This window comes from Phalangium opilio, unplaced genomic scaffold (genome assembly GCF_054372755.1).
Source record: "Phalangium opilio isolate 3A_F unplaced genomic scaffold, DU_Popi_V2 ptg000041l_1, whole genome shotgun sequence".
Taxonomy (NCBI): domain Eukaryota; kingdom Metazoa; phylum Arthropoda; class Arachnida; order Opiliones; family Phalangiidae; genus Phalangium; species Phalangium opilio.
In genome coordinates, this window is record NW_028324165.1 from 5,977,513 (window position 1) to 5,995,895 (window position 18,383).

Genomic DNA, 18,383 nt, shown 5'->3' on the forward strand with positions numbered 1-18,383 from the left:
TTTTCGCGAGATTTCAGAGCCAATTCCCCGATGTGGTAGTTTTCGAAATAAAACGAACAAAGTTTCTTTGAACCACGCCTTTCCTCAGTCACGACTTATTTCAAATAATTTTTACCCATCCGCCAATCCCGCTTTACAGACCCTTTAAAGTAAATCAAGTTGTGTTAAAAACTTTTAAGCAATTTAAAAATCAGGTTCACCCAAAAATATCTTCTCATATTTGAAAAGGTCTGGGATTATTTATCTTTTGCCTTTTGCGTCATAGACATAGTTACGTGAGAGGATGGTTCTCGCAAAAGCGCTTATCAATAGCATTAAGAATAAGATTAGGCCTAATCCTAAGCCTTATTTCCTGTATACTTTTCATCTTCTAAGCTAAGTCACAGGGAACTAACTTTACTAACTTCAACTTTAGATAACGCGAAATTTTGAGGATTTTGTTTTGAGGTGACAAAGCCACTTTTTGTCATGTATTTATCATTTCATAAGGCAAAATTTTTAAGTTATTGAAAAATTATTATTGTATTTATACGTACTAACGTATTTTATTAACTTATGGTAATTGCGTGTTTCAAATTTAACGATATATCTATCCCTTCATTGATAATGTCGGTTCATTTACTTCTCGTGATATGATAAATTAAAAATTCTTTTAATCTGAAATGCGTGAGTAAGATAAATCCGGGAAAGATATCAAAGAACAGACTACATTAAAATGTAACCAGGGTAATCGAAGCGTGTTCTCGCAAACCCGTTTAATAGGGGTTGAGGAACTTGAAGAATTTCGATACTCTTATGAATATCCTTCCCCATTTACAACTAATATTCCAATATATTCATGAGATTAAATAAAATCTTCAAAATTAAAATATCAATTCTGAAAACGTTAGCTACATTTAAATCCTATCTTTTGTAAACAATCAGGGATAGATGTAATTTTAGAAGCAGGCAGGAATGAAGGACAGAGTAATCTGGGCGCGCTTCTAAGTCCCGGACCCCCTTCCACGGGAGGGGGGGTATGAAAGAAGAGGCGGGTCATAGCGATAGAGATAAAAAGGAATTACGTATTTTTTTCCGTTCTTGTCAGCAACGTCATCAGAACAGTGAGCCAATAAGATAATTTAAAATTTTAGTTACGTGTTGGAGAAAGGGGCTCTTTACTCGGCTATGAGTAGGACTGAAGTAAATACTAACCGTTCTCTATTCCTGCTTCTGAAATTACATCTATCCCTGAAACAATATACTCAACATGAGTTTTGACGGTGTGTTTTAAACACAGTTTATTGAAACAAGAATCGAAATTCATCTATCGAATGACCTATAAAAATAAGAAATTAAATTAAGTTCAAATTTAGAAACACCCTTGAATATAAAATCTTTATTTATTTTTAACTTAAATTAATACAAAATAATGCAATAATTAATTAAATTTATGCATTTGTTACAATGGCAGTCATTTTTGAGACATTAATCACTAACAATTATAGGCCGTCTATTTTCAGAAAATTAGACTATAGTTCTGTAGAGTTTTGTAAAACAACGTACTCAATATCTTCCCGTAAATATCATGCCAAAGACCCTTTAAATTTGAATACTAACCTAACCCTATAATGTATAAGTATGGTTCTACCGTATCGGCATTGTCTATGCTGGTGTAATCCAAATTGTAATAGGATAGAGGCATGACTTACTGTTGTTTTCTTTCTCGGTCTAGTCGAATTACGCATACGATACTAACTATGAATAATTTGATTAATTAAAACAATATACGTCATAACCATTCCTAAGACAGTCAATATCAAATACTTCCTTATTGCGAAACAATCCCAACCGGTTAAATAAACATTGCGATAATTCAAAGTTGACATTAAAATGACCATATTGTTATAAACATAAGGATCTTGCTGTTGCAGTTTACAAGTCATTCTACGCAACAAATGCAACAGATCCTCGCTGCAATCGGCAATGGACGAGGCCGATATGGTGATCGATATAAACAAAAAAGAGTAAAAGATTGCCAAAGTTGCCAAAACAGATCCATCCAATACATTACCATTACCGAACATGTCAATCCCAGTTGGAAAATAATGTACAATACGATGCAACAAATCACTGTACCACAAAAACACAACCGCCGAGTATGTGTTATCAATATCCTTAACCAATGAGGAGAAAGCGTCCCATATTTGCATCAGTTCAACAATATGGTTTGTGTTAATTCGATCACGATTTGAACAATCTTCGAAATGGGTCAGCAATTGTTTCAATGTTTCTTTTAATTGTAAGCACAGCATTACGTATAGTACTATATTCAATACGCAAATGAATCTAACAAAACAGTAAGCCACGCCCCTGGATGTACGTATAATATATCCCATAATAATCGGACAGCCTTCACAATTCTTGAAGAAATAATATTTCATCATAGGGCTCGGTGTTATCCAAATGACAGCGATAGCCTGTCCTAAAAGTAGTACGAAATAAATCCACGCTAGTATCACCAAGAATATCGCTTTACGTTTCAAAGTCACAATGCGCGAACGTGGGAATGGTTTTAACATTGTCCAGTTCTTGTTGAAAGATGAACTGATTCTAGTTTGGTTTTTGAATAAGTGAACGGTAGTTCCCAAACCGACAACTAGTTCAAAAGTATCGCTGATGGCTGTAGGAGCTACTTTTATGCCGTATGTTAGAGCGTAGCTAATGGCAGTGGCTACTTTGAATACCATAAGGGCGAATAAGATTGTCAGAAAAATCCAGCACCGTATCTTCAAACCTTTCCAGGGTTTCTTGGATTCGATGTTTATGTTTATTACGTGTTTCTTCCAGAGTCCTAGAACTGTAAATAAATAAATAAATATTTTAGAACACAATATGGAAAGCTGGGAGCGCGTATAGGAGAGGTTGACAGAAGTTAAGGAAGTTGAACCAATCCCGAGCCGGTTCTGGCTAGCAGACAGTTCTAAACGAATGGCGAGGCAGTAGTCAGCGTTTTTAAGATAATGCCAAGAAGTGATTATTTATCTCCAGTCCAAACGTACGTACGGAGTTAATCCCCGCCTCTAAATTACAACCAGCATCTCATTGGTTCTTGAAAACTCACGTCAGCGCGACGCGAATGACGAAACTTACGTATTTTCCGACTGAGGAATAGCCCGGCCTCCTTTTACCTTGTATTTTGAAAGGGGGACTGGGACTATGGCGCGCGAATACTTCGGCATCTTATACCTTCTCCCTAGATATCACTTCTTGATAATGCTTACGTCCCCCCTTGTATTTTGAAAGGGGGACTGGGACTATGGCGAGCGAATACTTAGGCGTCTTATACCTTCTCCCTAATAAACTAGATATCACTTCTTGATAATGCTAATTACTTTTACATTAATTTTTTTTTATATATATATTTTCCCTTCTGTTTTTTAGAAAAAGGGCCGTTCTTTTAAGGTACATAAATTCAAGGATTAGATTGTACTAGTATGAGACAACAGATGAAGATTTCGCGTCACAACAGTTTCTTGCTTTTTCCATCGACTGTGCAGCGTTGGAACAGGAGGAGGGGGCAAGTAATTTTATTATGGTCTCAAGTTCTGCAGCGCCATAATCGAGGGGTTGAGTTACCGTAATTGACTTTTTAGAAAAGGCCACGCCAGTTTATTTGATGGTTTGTCCCATCGCAGTACCAAACCTTTAAGTGCTACCAGAAGGGGATAATGGAAGAAGGATGACACTATGTACCCTCTTAATACTTTATTTATTTAACATGATTCTTCCCAGGCTTACCATGTTTTCTCTGCTGCTCATCAAACTAGGGTGAATTCTATAACTGTTTGGTATTTACTAAATCCTCGGCAATGAACCTTGTCCTGACGTGGGACAAAAATCTTAGTTTTCGTCCCCTTTATAAAGGACGCTTGCTCATACCTCGTATCGTTTCGAGTTTTCGACCCATCTTTATGGAGAATATTATAGGGTTATGGCGGAGCCTCCGAAATGAACTAGGCCCATGCATGTCAAATTTTATGTGGGGAAATATCCAGTTTGTTTAGGAAAATATTTTCACCATATATGTGTACGAGATGGCGCTTATATTACCGTTGTGACAGGGCTCTTCCTTAAACTATCGTTGATATTATAGGGGTCACTCATAAAATTTTTATGATAGAGAAAAGTTTCATCCTAAAATTAACGTAAATGTTTTTGGGACTATTCCCTTTTTATTGAATCTTTTGGTTAGATTGTATTGATGACAACAAAATAAATTATTTCAATTAAAATAATTCAGTAAGAGTAATGAAAACGTATACTTACAATCCGCGACCTTGGCCCAAATACTTAAGCAGTCGACAGGGTCACGGGGTTGAACTTTGTTTATTTTACGGTAAAATAAGCGCCCCCAAGCGTAAAACCACGGCGAACTAAATTGATTTAAAAAATATTCTCGCTTCGCGACACGCATGGGCCTAGTTCATTTCGGAGGCTCCGATCTGACACCACCGAAAAATTTAATGGTTTTGGGGAACTTGACATTATTTTTTAAAGTAGCAATTGGAATAGAACAAAAAATGCAACGGCTTCATCCTTTTTAGGTCTCATTTTCATTATCACTTTACTAGGCCATGTTTTGAATTTTTTATGAGATATAAGTCTATTTTTCATCTGAGGCTTTATTACCGCATGAAGCGAGTGGAAGAAGTCACGTTTTTCCTTTAAATTTAGATAGTTTTCAAAGTAAAGGGTCTAGAGTATCCCTCTCCCTCAGTTTTAACTTCAGTGCAGTGTTGCCAAGCCCTTAGTGAGCCAATTTAGTTCAGTACTGATTCTAACTGTACCATATTGTCTCTTAACTCAACGAACGCCGATAAAACACTTTACTCTTACCCACTAACCTGAAACCAATGAAGTTAAAACGAATTTTAAAAAAATACCTTTAAAATGGCACAAAACGGGTTGCATTGCGTGGCAGTGATCGAGGGACCCTTCAACGTGAACAGCGTTTTTGCGTCCAGCTCCGAGTACATCGCAAATTCCAAGAGCACCAATGGACGGACCCCGAGAACAACCTTCCTCCAAGTACCTTGACGGCATGGCGCAACAACTAATGGATCTTTTAACACCAGAAGATTCCGTTGAACTGAGTCTCTTTTCCATAATAATGAGGTACGACAAATTTTCACAATAAAAATACCAGGATATGGCTTTTCAACTGCATTTATTTATAAAACGAGTCAGCTGTTTAGTTTCTCAGGGTTTCGAGTGCACGGACACTGAGAAATTGGGAATATTGAAACAGGGGACAATATCTATAGTGATTACTTGTAATGTATGCAATGTGCACGTCCACGGGGAAACCAACGTGAGGTGGTTTCTCATATAACGCTTAATGATTTACGATTTTCATACGTGTAGTAAAATTTCGCGCATCGAGGGAATATATATGTAGGGTTTAATCGAGATAGAAATCAGGCACCGCTCTAAGCTTACCTTAAAAAAGGGTTGGGGAAAGGGGATAAGTGTACTCGGTTCTTTGAAGGTGTTATGAACTAATTCGTTTGCGTTTTGTAGGCCTAGTAGCTAGGTTTTTGCACGAAAAAGTTGATGAACTGCAACCAACTTAACTTTAGAGAACCAGTCGCAATCAAGTTTATTTAATCCAAAGGGACCCGGTGTTAATTGGCTGTCAGGGAATTTTTCGATATTTTTGTGGCTGCCATTTTAAAATATAGTCATGGCATATTCAACCCCAAACGGGTAATGAATTATTGAGTCCGTGCATAGATCAAATTATCGGTATCGGTTGAAACGTACTACGGTCATTATTCCTTAAGAAAGGTTTTTAGCCGCCATTTTTCAAGATGGCCGTGGGTTGTGAATGTATATCTTTGTATGTATACACAAGTAACGTCTCTACAAATTTTCAACTTCCTCGGTAAAGCAGTTTGAGTGAGGCGTTGATTATCAGTCAGTCACCACTTCGAACGGAGGTTTTTTTTTGATGAGACTCAACTAGATGGGTCAAAATGTTTAGTCAAACAAAATTGGTCAGTGATAAATTTTTAATTTGGTGATTCAACTTGTTCAACTTCTGTTCACGACCCAACTAGTTTACTCAAGTCAAGCTGACTCATCTAAATAAGTTGAAAAGTTTTTAAGTCACTTGTTGGGTATTTCACAACTCCTTTAATCAATAATATTTTTCAAGGCAAAGGCTAGGGTATAAAGACGTTTTAAGCAATATTATAGGTTTGTTATTTGAAGGGTGTGGTTAGATTTATTAGTTTTCGTTTAAATGTAAACTACATAGCAGTTAAAGAAATCGATTTTTAGTTCTTTACCATAAGTAACGCAACTTCAGTAAGTATATACAACACTGAATCAAATACGTTAATGAAAGTACCCGGGATAGATTTAATTTTAGAAGTAGGAATAGAGAACGGTTAGTATTTATTTCAGTTCGACTCATAGCCCAGTGTAGAGTCCCTCCCTCCAACACGTAAGGAAAAGTTTAAATTATCTTATTGGCTCACTTAAACTACGTTTTGATGACGTTGCTGACAGGAACGGCGAAAAATACGTAATTCCTTTTTACCTCTGTCGCCATGACCCGCCTCTTCTTTCATACTCCCCCCCGTCCCGGGGAAGGGAGTCCGGGACTTTGACGCGCGCCCACATTACTCTGTTCTCCATTCCTACTTCTAAATATAAATCTATCCCTGAAAGTATATAATACTTCTCTTCGAGAGAAGTGTACCACAAAACGGGGTAATTGTAACATGATTCTTTAACAACATCAAAACATTTGGAGCAAGGTTAATAAATAGTTCCCTAATCATTACTCTGTTAGCACTTAATTATTTGCAAAAGTAATTTGCCAAGGCGTGCTTGTGGATTTTGCCCCGCGTCAAGACAATCAAGGTTTGTGTGTCGATTGCTGAGGATTTAGTACCAAATAGTTATATAATTCACCCTAGCGCGGTGCGATGCCCATCTGAAGTTTGATGAGCAGGAGAGCAAACAAAAAGGATGAGCCTGGGAAGAATCATGTTACATAACTAAAGTATTAAGAGGATACAGTGTGTCATCCTTCGTCTATTATCCCTTTCTGGCACCATGGAGTAATATGGTTTTTATAGTTGCCTGGATTTCACGTTAAACCTCTATAACCGGGGCATTTAGCATTACAGCAAAGATAAGTGTTTGCTTATTGCTGTTACATTACTTAAGTTTTACTTAAAAATAACACGCTATTTTGATACATGTAATGCACTTAAGTAAGCAAACACAAACTATAGAGTCTTTGCCAATGTTTGCCAAAGAAATAACCTTCACCTTGAAAACATATAAAATTGCTATATTATCCAGACTTTCATAAAATAGTTTTTCAAATTATATTTAGGAACTTTTCTTCCATCTTTTACTAATGTTGATCAGATAATGTGTGGAATTTGGCGAATATTTCGAGTACTTCTGTATCGCGGCCTAAATGATATATTGGATATAAGACAACCTAACAAGAAGTGGACCTAAAATTAGAAATAAATCTTTCCGTTGGATAAATTCAAAATTTTTACGGTAATATGTCGAACATTCCTATTTCAACTTTAAATCTAAATTCTATTCTTCCTACCAGTAATTCTTCAACTTGGAATCTTTTGACGGACATTTCTTGGGGTTTTCTGGTTGAATTAAAGCAAAGGGCGGCTCCGTTGATTCCCCTGAAAGATGCCTTTTCTGCTACACGTTGGCTAAGCTTGGCAAAGGCTAGTTAAACCAAAGGCAGGAACCAATGGGACCTAGTGCATTAGGTCTGATTGGTTCCTGCCTTTGGCAAGGTAAAATTCGTGTCCAGAAGATTAACCAGCATGCTAGGGGTGATAATGGAGCCGCCGGTTTCTTTAAAGGGGGAGGTGTAGACACCGTCACCCATGACGTCATGCATAATGCATTTGAACTTGGAAACCACGTGATACTAATGAAACTGCCATAAAGTAAGTAAGACTGATTGAAAAGTGTTAAAGGACACGGGGTCTAAAACATTTATTTTCGGAGGTACGGGCCCCCAAACATTAATAATAATAATAATCTAGGCTTTGTCTATGAAGGGATTTCCTCATTAAGCCTGTGGCTTGTTTACAGGGGGGTCCCTTTACATTGCATAGAGGGGTGGTGGCTAGCCCCTATGCCACAGCTAACCTACAGCGCCCTATACTAACTATTACCGTTAACCTCTGCAAGTTTTTGAAGGAACATTGGCCCCTATAACAAGGGAATTTAGCCCAAATGCCAGAGTAAGACATATCAGAGTACCCATCTTGTTTAGACAATTTCAATAGGCTCCAATCTAAGAACGTTAAGGAGCCTTTGTACTTTTAAAGGTAGAAGTGTGCCTAAGCTGTTAGTGTAAAAGTTGTTCTAATCGTAAGCACACCCTTCAATTTATGGCAGACCTATCAGAAAGACACTGTATATGAAATAGCCAATGAAACGCTAGGAAGGAGGCACGGGAGGTTTTTCGAAGTTTTAAGCCCTTCCCCTTACTTTTAATCAGATATTAGCATGGGGTCTATGGCCTCTTAAAGATTCCAAGTCGAAGAAATCTATATATTCCTGGTATGATAGAATTTTATTTGCATTAACATCGAGATAAAATCTAGGGTAGAGCTAGAGCTCTTTCTTCTTGAGAAATCGAGTTGTTACGTACAGAGTTTGTTTAAGGAGTGTTTGATGAATTTTAAGAGCGACTGCCAAGCTCAAGGCGGAATTTTTCTTGACGTATAGCCAACGCATTTCTGTTTCTATTTATTGCGAACCGTCAGTGTTGCTAGGCAAGTTTGGACTTTATAAGAAACTAGACAATTCAAGAAACTTAACGAAAACCGAGTAATCACATTGTAATTATAGTGAGTTAGGTTATGGTGATGTTAGGTTACGGTTCAGGTTACCGTCTTCTAGCCGAAAACGTGCAAATTTTCAAAGTTTTATAACGAATAGAGGTTTTCCAAAAAATTCATTAAAATTATGTTTGTGCATAATCACAACCTATTTGGTAAGCTAGGGATACTATACGAAATTAACTATTAGTTTTAAAACTTTGAAACTTTGCACCATAATTTAAAACTCTTCAATATACCTTTCACTAAAATTTCAAGAGATTTGAACCAAGTGAAATCGAAACCCCTTTGGTTTTAATTTTTATCCAAAAAACTATGAGAAGGAAACTTTTGAAACTTTGCACAAAATTGAAAAACCTCATTTTGCAGATCTCATTAAAATTTCAGGAGATTTTAACCAGTGTTTTCAGAATTAGAGTCAAAAAACGGCCTGAGTCCTTTGGTTTTTCGAGCAAAAACTTCGAAATTCCACGATACACAGGAACAAGGAAAGATTTAATTTTATAAGTAGGAATGGAGCAGGGGCGGACTGGCGGCGTTTTCGTGAGGTGGGCATTGAAGGGTCGCGGCCCCTAAAATTTCCTATCATAGCGGCCCCCAATTTCCAAAAGGACCAAAACCGTTCTCCAGCCACGTTTTACTTTTACATTATGAGGTGAATTAACCATAAAATCCTGTAAAACGGCTAAAACATTTCTGACTAATTAACAATTTAAATGTGACTAGTTATCAATTTAAATGTTACTAAGTAACATTTAAATGTTACTAAATAACATTTAAATGTGACTAATTAGCAATTTAAATTGACAGTAATTAACAATTCAAATTGACAGTAAGTAATTAAAAATCGTTTCAGTAGTAGCAACTTTTTATTTTCACACTGTTTTGATTAAAAGCATTTTATGTTAAAATACTTCTCATTAGTTGGGAAAAATTTACTACATACTGATGTATATCGCTAAATGGTACGTTGTTAAGTAGTTCTCTTTCAACCGAAATCAACATCAAAGCTTGAAGATTTTCTTGTCCAAGGGACGATCTCAGTCTGTTTTTTATCATTTTCAATTTTGAAAATGCTCTTTCGCAGCTAACTTGGCTAAATGACAATGTTAATAAATATTCGTAAGCCAGATATAGGTTAGTCATAAGTTTATAACTTATCTCCGATAAGTATGTCACTTCGGCAAATTCCATACAAATATTTCAAAGAGAGCTTGTCACGGAATGACAAAAGAAACTATAGATTGCCAAATGCTCTTAAAAACTTTGTATGCTGTGTTGTTTGTGTGGCTAAGGTCTTATTGGTCGCTAGCTGAAACATCTAACGAATAGGCAGTGAGATGGCGAAAGTAATACGGGAAAAAACGCTTACGAAACCGGAAATTGTATAGGAAACTCGTGAGTCGGTCAGGCGGGTGGGGCAGGCCTTTCTTCGGTTAATCTTATGTCGGTATTCATAGTTTACTGCAGTAAGGATAAGGGTATTTAAATTGCATTTTTAAGTTCAATTAACTAATGAAGAGCGCAAAATCAACCCAGTATAATTATTTCGCTTGAAATCCAAAGAAAAGCGCTTCGAGTCAACAAAAAACGTTGGTACGTTTACTTTGTTTACCGAATATGAAACCCCCTTCCCCATAAAGCCTTTCATAATGTTTTGAAACTTTTCTCTCTGTGGCCATATTGGCATGGGCCGTGGGATGGTGGGAACCAATTTTTTACGATTGTAAATTTGTAAAGAGCGGTCGTAAAGCTTATCTTTCGCCTAGGCTGCTAATATCATAGAGAAAAAATACAAGTCCAATGGCTTGCATTGCCTTGCAAGCTCATAACCTTCTTCTTGAGGCTTCTTCCCCATTTTCCTATCTTTTTTTTTCAAACTGTTTTTGAATTGATTCAAAATAAAAATTTCCAAACAGTTAGTACTAAGACATTTAAATCAACGCCACGGCCAGTCGGCGTGGCCGACCGACCGGCCCCCAAACCCTTATTTTGCCTCCGGCCCCGTGGGATATTGCCCACCAGCCCCCGTGGCCAGTCCGCCCCTGGAATGGAGAACAGAGTAATCTGGGCGCGCGTCATAGTCCCGGACCCCCTTCAACGGGACGGGGGTATGAAAGAAGAGGCGGGTCATAGCAACAGAGGTAAAAGGAATGACGTATTTTTCGCCGTCCCCCTCCGTAGCGTCATCGAAACGTAGTTTAAGTGAGCCAATAAGATAATTTAAACTTTTCGTTACGTGTTGGAGGGAGGGGATCTATACTGGGCTATGAGTCGCACTGAAGTAAATACTAACCGTTCTCCATTCCTACTTATAAAATTAAATCTATCCCTAGTAGGAACTTCTATAGCCCGAGCAGTCGTGCTTAAACTCTCGAATGTAATCATCGCCGACAGAAGGACAATCATATTCCCTATAAAAAGGTTTTAAGTGTTTACACTATCAAACTTGAACTTAACGAAAATAAAGTATTAGATCTCTCGAAATAGCTTGAATTAATGATGTTGGTAGATTTCAGTCTAGTGCATATTCTGAACTATAAAGATTAATGTTTTTATAATAGAAAAGCCTTCCACTTTGGTTTCCACCACACGAGAACGCCTATCAATAACAAATTTATCGACTGAATCAATTCACACCATCAGTCAACCTCGCTTTAGACAAAAACACCGATCTCATAATTCAATAACCACTAAAGTCTATGCAGAAATATATTAACTTAAAGTTAGCCTATTAAGTACTAGCTGTTACCCGCGGCGTTGCTCGCGTGTAATAAGAACTTCCATGAAAATGATGTAAAGAATGGGTAGATTTTACTGATGACTAATATTTTAGTAGCACCCTGTGAGCGAAGGCACTCGGCGTTGCCCGTCAGCCCGTCGGGACATTTTTTATTACTTTTCGTGCGGACATTATTCCATAAAGAAGGTGTTTTTAATTTCTGACCGCCATTTAAAAAGATGGCAACAAATCGAACCCGAAAGACCATTCAATTGTTGTATTTTATCTTATTGCTTGAAAATTTCTGTTTTAATTTACCTCTGGGGACCATATCCATTATAACATTTTAAGAGGTTTCGGATGGTAAACATCGCCATAAAAGCCGTGTGAACACATCACCTGTCAAACGGGTTAAGCCTAAATTAATAGTGGTAACGAAAACAGTTAAAAATATCCCACCATAAACGAACACAGTAAAAAGCCAAACTGCGAAGTTCTCGCTCGGACACAACGCACAAGAAATCAAGACTTTATAAAATGTCGACACGATTAGACAACAATCCGTATCGCAAACACAGCAGAAATTCAAATGGAATGGCTCGTAATACGACTTCAAGTCGTACTGAGGCATCTCCAGGAAAAAACCAAACAATGGAACCAATTTTAAGTCATTTCCGCGTACTTGGACTATGGAAAGACATAACACAAGCGCAAACGGAAGCCATCTACCGCAAGCTAAAACCAAGAGGAATTTTACTACTATTTTATCTACTACTTGGTATCGCCATAAAACTTATTTGCAGCGTATGGTTTACGTTACAAATCTACGGTATGTCCAAAATTACAGGCGCCGTAAGTGACATATTTGAAATGGTCGTGGCATACGGTACAATTGGACATTTTCTGTACAATCGAGATCGTATTGTTAATGCCTTTCAACTGAGTTGGAATTCCGTCGAAAACTTTTCAAATTTGGAGATTATGGGTATCAGACGACGTAATGTTCTTTTGTGCATATTGCCCTGGTTTTACCTTACATCATTATGCGGCTATTCAATATGCAGCCTGAATTTAATTGACGACTCGATGGTAACTAAAACCGTCAGTTATTTTACTGGAAAAGATGTTAAGTCGGTTAAAATTGCCATAAGGGTCGTGATGTTTTTAGCGTATAATCTAACCAGATTTCTTTGCGTATTGTCTATGGTATTTTACGTATCGTTGTGTTTGCAAATGAACGTCAAATTGAAAAAATTGAGTAAGCTTTACAAAGACGTTTCGGACGTAGGCCATATCAAACCAGAAACTATGAAGTACTTGGTATCATTGTGGGACGGATTCTGCACGGTTGTAACTGAAGCGGACGATATTTACTCAGGGGTTGTCGCTTTGTGGTACGCCGATTTGATGCATAGAATGATTTTCTACACTTTACAAGCTTTGGAATATTTATCAGGGAATCAAACGACCAAAAATTTGATGTTTGGAACTATTTATTTGATATTGGTGTGTTTTTATCTTGTTTTGATGACGGTGATTACGTTGTCGGCTGCTGGTATATCTGATATGGTTGATAACTTACAACATAGCGTACGCTCTTTATGTTGCAGGTTGCCATTTCAAGCTGATAATTTAGTTTACAATAATGCCATAATATTAATTTCTAGTTTTAATAATCCTAATATACACTTAACTGGTTGGAATTGTTTCATAATTAGAAGATACATTTTGTTGACAGCTTTGGGGATGGCTCTCAGTTATATGATGATAATTAAGCAAATACTTAAGTAATTAAATTTAATTTAGTACTGCTAATGAATTGACTTTGCAATTTAACAAATAATTAATTAGGTATCGTACTAAATAAATAGCAATTTGTAAAACTTAGCCATTGCTGTTGTATTGTAACATTTTTCTCAAATTAAGTAAGTGTACTTCAAAATTTAAGTGAAACGAAGGTGGTGAAAAGTAAAGGTTTAGTAAACTTTAAGCATTTAGAACTAATGTTTTGTGAAATTTATAGAGTAGAAATATAACGTTTGTGAAAAATTTGCAATCTTCTTTATTTCCCATTTAAACACCTACCAGAATTAAAAACCAAATGGTGTTTCTCATAAATTTGCCATAAATTAAAGGGTTAGACTGAGTGAAAAGTGTCACAGAACATTAGGTCTAAAAATATTTAGTTTTGAAAGTACGGGCTCCCAAACATTGGCCCCTAAAACAAGGAGTGGCACACATGTGGAGAGTAAGATATATCAGAGTGCCCATCTTCTTTAGACAATTTCAATAGCTTCCAACCGAAGAACGTTAATGAGCCTTTATTTAGCAGATGTGTAAGTTTAAATTTGGAAGTGTGCCTATGCTGGTAATGTAAAGTAGTTCAAAGTGTAATAACACAAGAGTGAACATTTGAACAATACATTTAAATAACGATGTTAAATTTGTACGAATAAAAGATACATCAACTTCAAACTCTTGTGCTATGACACTTTGAACTACTTTACATTACCGGCTTAGGCACACTTCTGCCTTTAAACGTACACTTCTATTAGATAAAGGCTCAATACCGTTCTTAGATTGGAGGCTACTGAAATTGTCTAAACAAGATGGGCACTCTGATATGTCTTACTCTCCACATGCGTGCCAATTTCCTTGTTAATTTTAGGAGTCAATGTTTTGGGGGCCTGTACTTTTGAAACTAAATGCCTTTAAATTATGGCAGACTTCTTAGAAACAACCTGTATATTTCATATGTTTGACACGGCTTACAAAGATTTGAACAAGGAATGACATATGAGAAACGTAATAAATTAAACTGTCGCCTGAAGAGACGCTAGTGTGTTTCTGTTTAACAATCTCATTCCGCTACATAATGCAAATTTATGTTCCTGTTAATGTAAATAAAAATATATTGTAGCCAAAAATAGACGCACTTTTGATTTCATTACACCAACACACGATATACAAACATAAACATCGATTGAACAATAATGTTTTTCAAGGTAAATAAATATGCGTGTGACAACCAAAACATTGTCTTTGTATGTATAAATCTATTGTTTCAAAGCTGTATTTTCTAAAGGCTATCGGATAGGCCTACCACGTGTTCGGCTCGTGATGTGAAAAGTGACATGTGTTTAAGGCTTTTTTCATAATAGACTTGTAGAAGATCTATCGATTAGTTTTTGCCACTTTATAAGGAAAATGCATGTATCAACGACATTGAATTCGAAATTAATTTTGCTTCTTTTTTGAATCCCAGTACAGAGCGTCTCTTTCGATAGGGACTCTGAGTCTTTTCTGCGTGTCGATGGAACAAGATATGTACGATATAATGGAACGGCTAGTGCCCCCTAAACCAAGCGATTTTACCACGACAAGTAGGAGAGCGTCATTGGTACCCAAAACGGCCAATTTAACTGGAACGCAACTGATGAAACCATTTTCGTCTCAGTTTAAAATTATTGGATTGTGGAAGGTCAGAAAGTCAGAGGAAGGGAAGTTCAATTTTAAAGGTAGGATTTAATTAACAATAAAATTGGTATTTCGAACAATAGGTTTCGGTTCTTATAATCTAATCTAGGTTAATTTCTCACTATGTTCTGTTTGTAGATTTTTATTTCCAATAATTGCCAATTTAGTTAATGGATAAGTTAAATCAGAAGTGTACAAAGAGGGGGTAATTGAAACATGATTCTTCCCAACATCATTTTACATTTGGAGCAAAGTTGCTAAACCGAATCACATACCCGATAAATAGTTCCGTCGTCATTACTCTATTATCGCTTAACTATTTGCCAAGGCGCATGCGCTTGTGGGTTTTTGTCCCACGTCAAGACAATCAAGGTTTGTGGGTTGATTGCTGAGGATTTAGTACTGGCCAAACAGTTATAGAATTCACGCTAGCACGGTACGATGCCCATCTGAAGTTTGATGAGCAAACAAAAAGGGTTGGCCTGGGAAGAATCATGTTACATAACTTAAGTATTAAAAGGATACAGAGTGTCATCCTTCTTCTATTATCCCCTTCTGGTTACATAAAAATGGTCTATATGTCACAGCCTCACAGGAGCTGAAAATGCTTGAGCCGTGTGCATTGACATCCTCAATTAGTATGTCGCGATGGACATCAGTTTTGAAGCTCCTTTTCAAAAATTGACAAAGGGCTCTTTGACCTCGCAACCGGTTGTTTTCGTAGCGCTTTTTTTAATGATAGTTAAAACAGCGTTTCATTTTCTTTTTAAATTAGGTATTCCATTTCGTTGTTTCGTACTTCTGCTAATCATCTACTCGGGTCTAACCTACAAGATGCTGGTATCCGTTTCCAAAGCGATTTTTGAAGGCATCAGTAAAGTTCCCATCGCTATCAGCGACGTTTTCGAACTAGTAACGGGAATCGCAACTTCAATCAACTTTCTAAAACACCAATTCCAAATTGAAAAGTTATTTCTTGTCAACTGGAACATTTTACAACCATTCAATTCTGAAGAATGTCAGCGAGTGACGCGACGCGTTAGATACCTAACAGCCCTTTCTTTAACATACGTTACTATTCTTGCCGTCCATTGTACGCTAGGTATCACTTCCGTTTTGCCAACCCAAATCCGTTTGCAAAAGGTATTTGGAATAGACTGGTCTAATTATTCTTGGGTGATTGTCTACGGTTTGCGAGTACTAGTCTCTGTGTCTTACGTCATCACTAGATTCATCTGTTCGGTTTCTATAATGATCTACGTCTTACTTTGTCACCAAATGAACGTCAAAATTAACCAAATGGTACGAAAGTTTAAAGAATGGTCCAGTGAAACTGAAATTAATTCCGATACCGTCATGAGAATGATGATAGCTTGGGAAAATTTCGCGTCGCTTGTTCGAAAAGTTGATTTAACATACGCGCCGATTGTTTTTTATTGGTTTGGTGATATGGTTCATAGGTTAGTATTGTATTTCCCCGTTGCGATACAAAACATAACGCAAGGTCATTCGTACGAAGCGGGAGCTATTTATTTGGTTGTGGGAACCATCTACTGCGTCTTTTTTATTTCGATGGCATCAGGAGCATCAGCTGTTAATGACGCTTGCGAAGACATGCAAAGAGTTGTTCAAAGTTTCTCGTACCGACTCAAAACCGCGGATAAGTTGGTGCATCAAAATACTATATTGTTTTTGTCGAGTTTGAATTGCGCTAATGTTAATTTGACCGGTTATAATGTTTTCGTTATTAAGAGGAACATTATTTTGACGGTAGGCGGAATGGTTTTCACTTATATTGTGTTGTTGGATCAAATTACCCAGAGATAAACTAATTTTCATTTAACTATCATTAAAAACTACTTATTTACATTAGTGAGAGCTTAAATTCGAGCTTTAATCTTTCACAAGCGGTCGCAAAAGCTTTAAAAGTTCGGCGATATTAATTTTTTCTCTCTTTTGTATGTTTGAAAAGCCCTCCAACATCTTCGCGTTAATTTCAATGCCCTTATCCCATATAAGAAATTGGAACGCTAAGGAACCACGATTTTTACGCGCGTTTAGAAGATCATAGTGCTGTAATATCAGTTTTACGGAGCCCCACTATTCGTGGTTACATTATATCAAAACCATAATATTTAAAATCAATAAAACTTGAAAAAAATAACTGGCCGAAATAGACACTACGAAAAAAGGCCAGCTCACGCGTTCTTGTGCCGTTTATGGGTTCTTGATCCGTTGCCTACGTTGATCAAGGCCTGTGCGCGGCGCCGATTTTTATTATTTTTTTTTGGCAATTTAAATTGCCAAATTCTCTCACCTGAGGCGCTATTAGCTGGACCTAAATAATTTGAAACAGTCTGGGAAATAAGGATAATTTTTAAACTAGTCCTTGGGACCAGTGACCCCCCCCCCACCTAGTGTCCTAAATAATAAACTGGTCTCCGGAGTGGTCCCAGCCTTTGTTCTCCTATAGATTTGCAATTAATAAACTGGTTCCGAGGACCAGTAACCCCACTTTTTGAATTAAAAAACTAGTCCAAGCAATTAATAAACTGGTTTTGGACCAGAGGAAGTGTGCTATTTCCCAGACTGATTTGAAATGTTCATTTTCTCGCGCTTAGAATTTTAAATACTCAGTTTCGCGCGCGTTTCGGTCCAGCTATCAATGAAATCACGGAGCTTCTATTAACAGGGAGAGGAAACTTCCTTCCCCTCAAGTACTGTAAAGGCCCTTAGGAAACGTAGATTCTATTTGTCCATAAAAAGGGGCACATTATTAACCCCCCCCCTCGGTTTTCACTGGTAAAAAAGGGGAGCCTATGTAAACAACAAAGATGGCCGCTTTCACTCGTTCGTATAAAGACATAAGCCTTGGACTTTTTAATGTTTAATTGCTATAACAATTGGTACAATTTTAAAAATTAAAATGGATTGCGATTACAATCAGTTAGTTTGTAAAAAGGGGAAGAAGAAGAAATGTGTTTACGGAAGCTGTAGAAGCGATTCACGATATAAATCGTCCTTTTATGGCCATGAATTAAAGTTTATACCGTAACTTTTCAGTCTTAGCAGGGAGAGAGGCTTTTGTCTCCATTTGTATAGTCACAAAACCTTTATTTTCAACATAATCACGGAGCTTAATATAATCTGGATTTGTTCAGAGTACAACGGAGCTACACGACCACGTTCAACGTCTTCAAACTTTCAACGGCGGTCGCATAAGCCTTCTCTACAAGCAGGCGTCGCGTTCCAACTTCCTTGCGACAAGAAAATTACGTCAGACTTTGTTCACATAG

The 18,383-nt window shown here is 37.1% G+C and overlaps 1 protein-coding gene across 8 annotated transcripts; it reads left to right on the forward strand.

Annotated features, from left to right (window-relative positions):
• The first annotated feature begins 1,133 nt into the window (after nucleotides 1-1,133).
• Nucleotides 1,134-18,237, forward strand: LOC149679575 (uncharacterized). 8 transcript variants are annotated; one of them, XM_089835393.1, is made up of 5 exons: nucleotides 5,023-6,912; nucleotides 6,969-7,569; nucleotides 7,628-7,985; nucleotides 14,876-15,128; nucleotides 15,863-18,237. In XM_089835393.1, exons 4-5 carry the CDS (start codon nucleotides 14,924-14,926, stop codon nucleotides 16,912-16,914), a joined length of 1,257 nt encoding a protein of 418 aa, XP_089691519.1. In that variant the 5' UTR covers nucleotides 5,023-6,912; nucleotides 6,969-7,569; nucleotides 7,628-7,985; nucleotides 14,876-14,923; the 3' UTR covers nucleotides 16,915-18,237. The 8 variants fall into 8 exon arrangements, with proteins under 8 accessions (XP_089691517.1, XP_089691516.1, XP_089691519.1 ...); XM_089835394.1 differs by having other exon boundaries at nucleotides 5,050-5,157; nucleotides 7,429-7,569; XM_089835391.1 differs by lacking the exons at nucleotides 6,969-7,569; nucleotides 7,628-7,985 and having other exon boundaries at nucleotides 1,134-5,157; nucleotides 14,881-15,128; nucleotides 15,944-18,237.
• The last annotated feature ends 146 nt before the right edge of the window (nucleotides 18,238-18,383 follow it).

Excerpts from the sequence above, each read along its gene's own strand:
- LOC149679575 (XM_089835390.1), top strand. The coding sequence starts at position 5,039 with ATGGACGGACCCCGAGAACAACCTTCCTCCAAGTACCTTGACGGCATG. Across the intron at positions 5,158-14,880 it reads CTCTTTTCCATAATAATGAG|AGCGTCTCTTTCGATAGGGA; the intron begins GTACGACAAATT and ends ATCCCAGTACAG. Across the intron at positions 15,129-15,862 it reads AGGGAAGTTCAATTTTAAAG|GTATTCCATTTCGTTGTTTC; the intron begins GTAGGATTTAAT and ends TTTTTAAATTAG.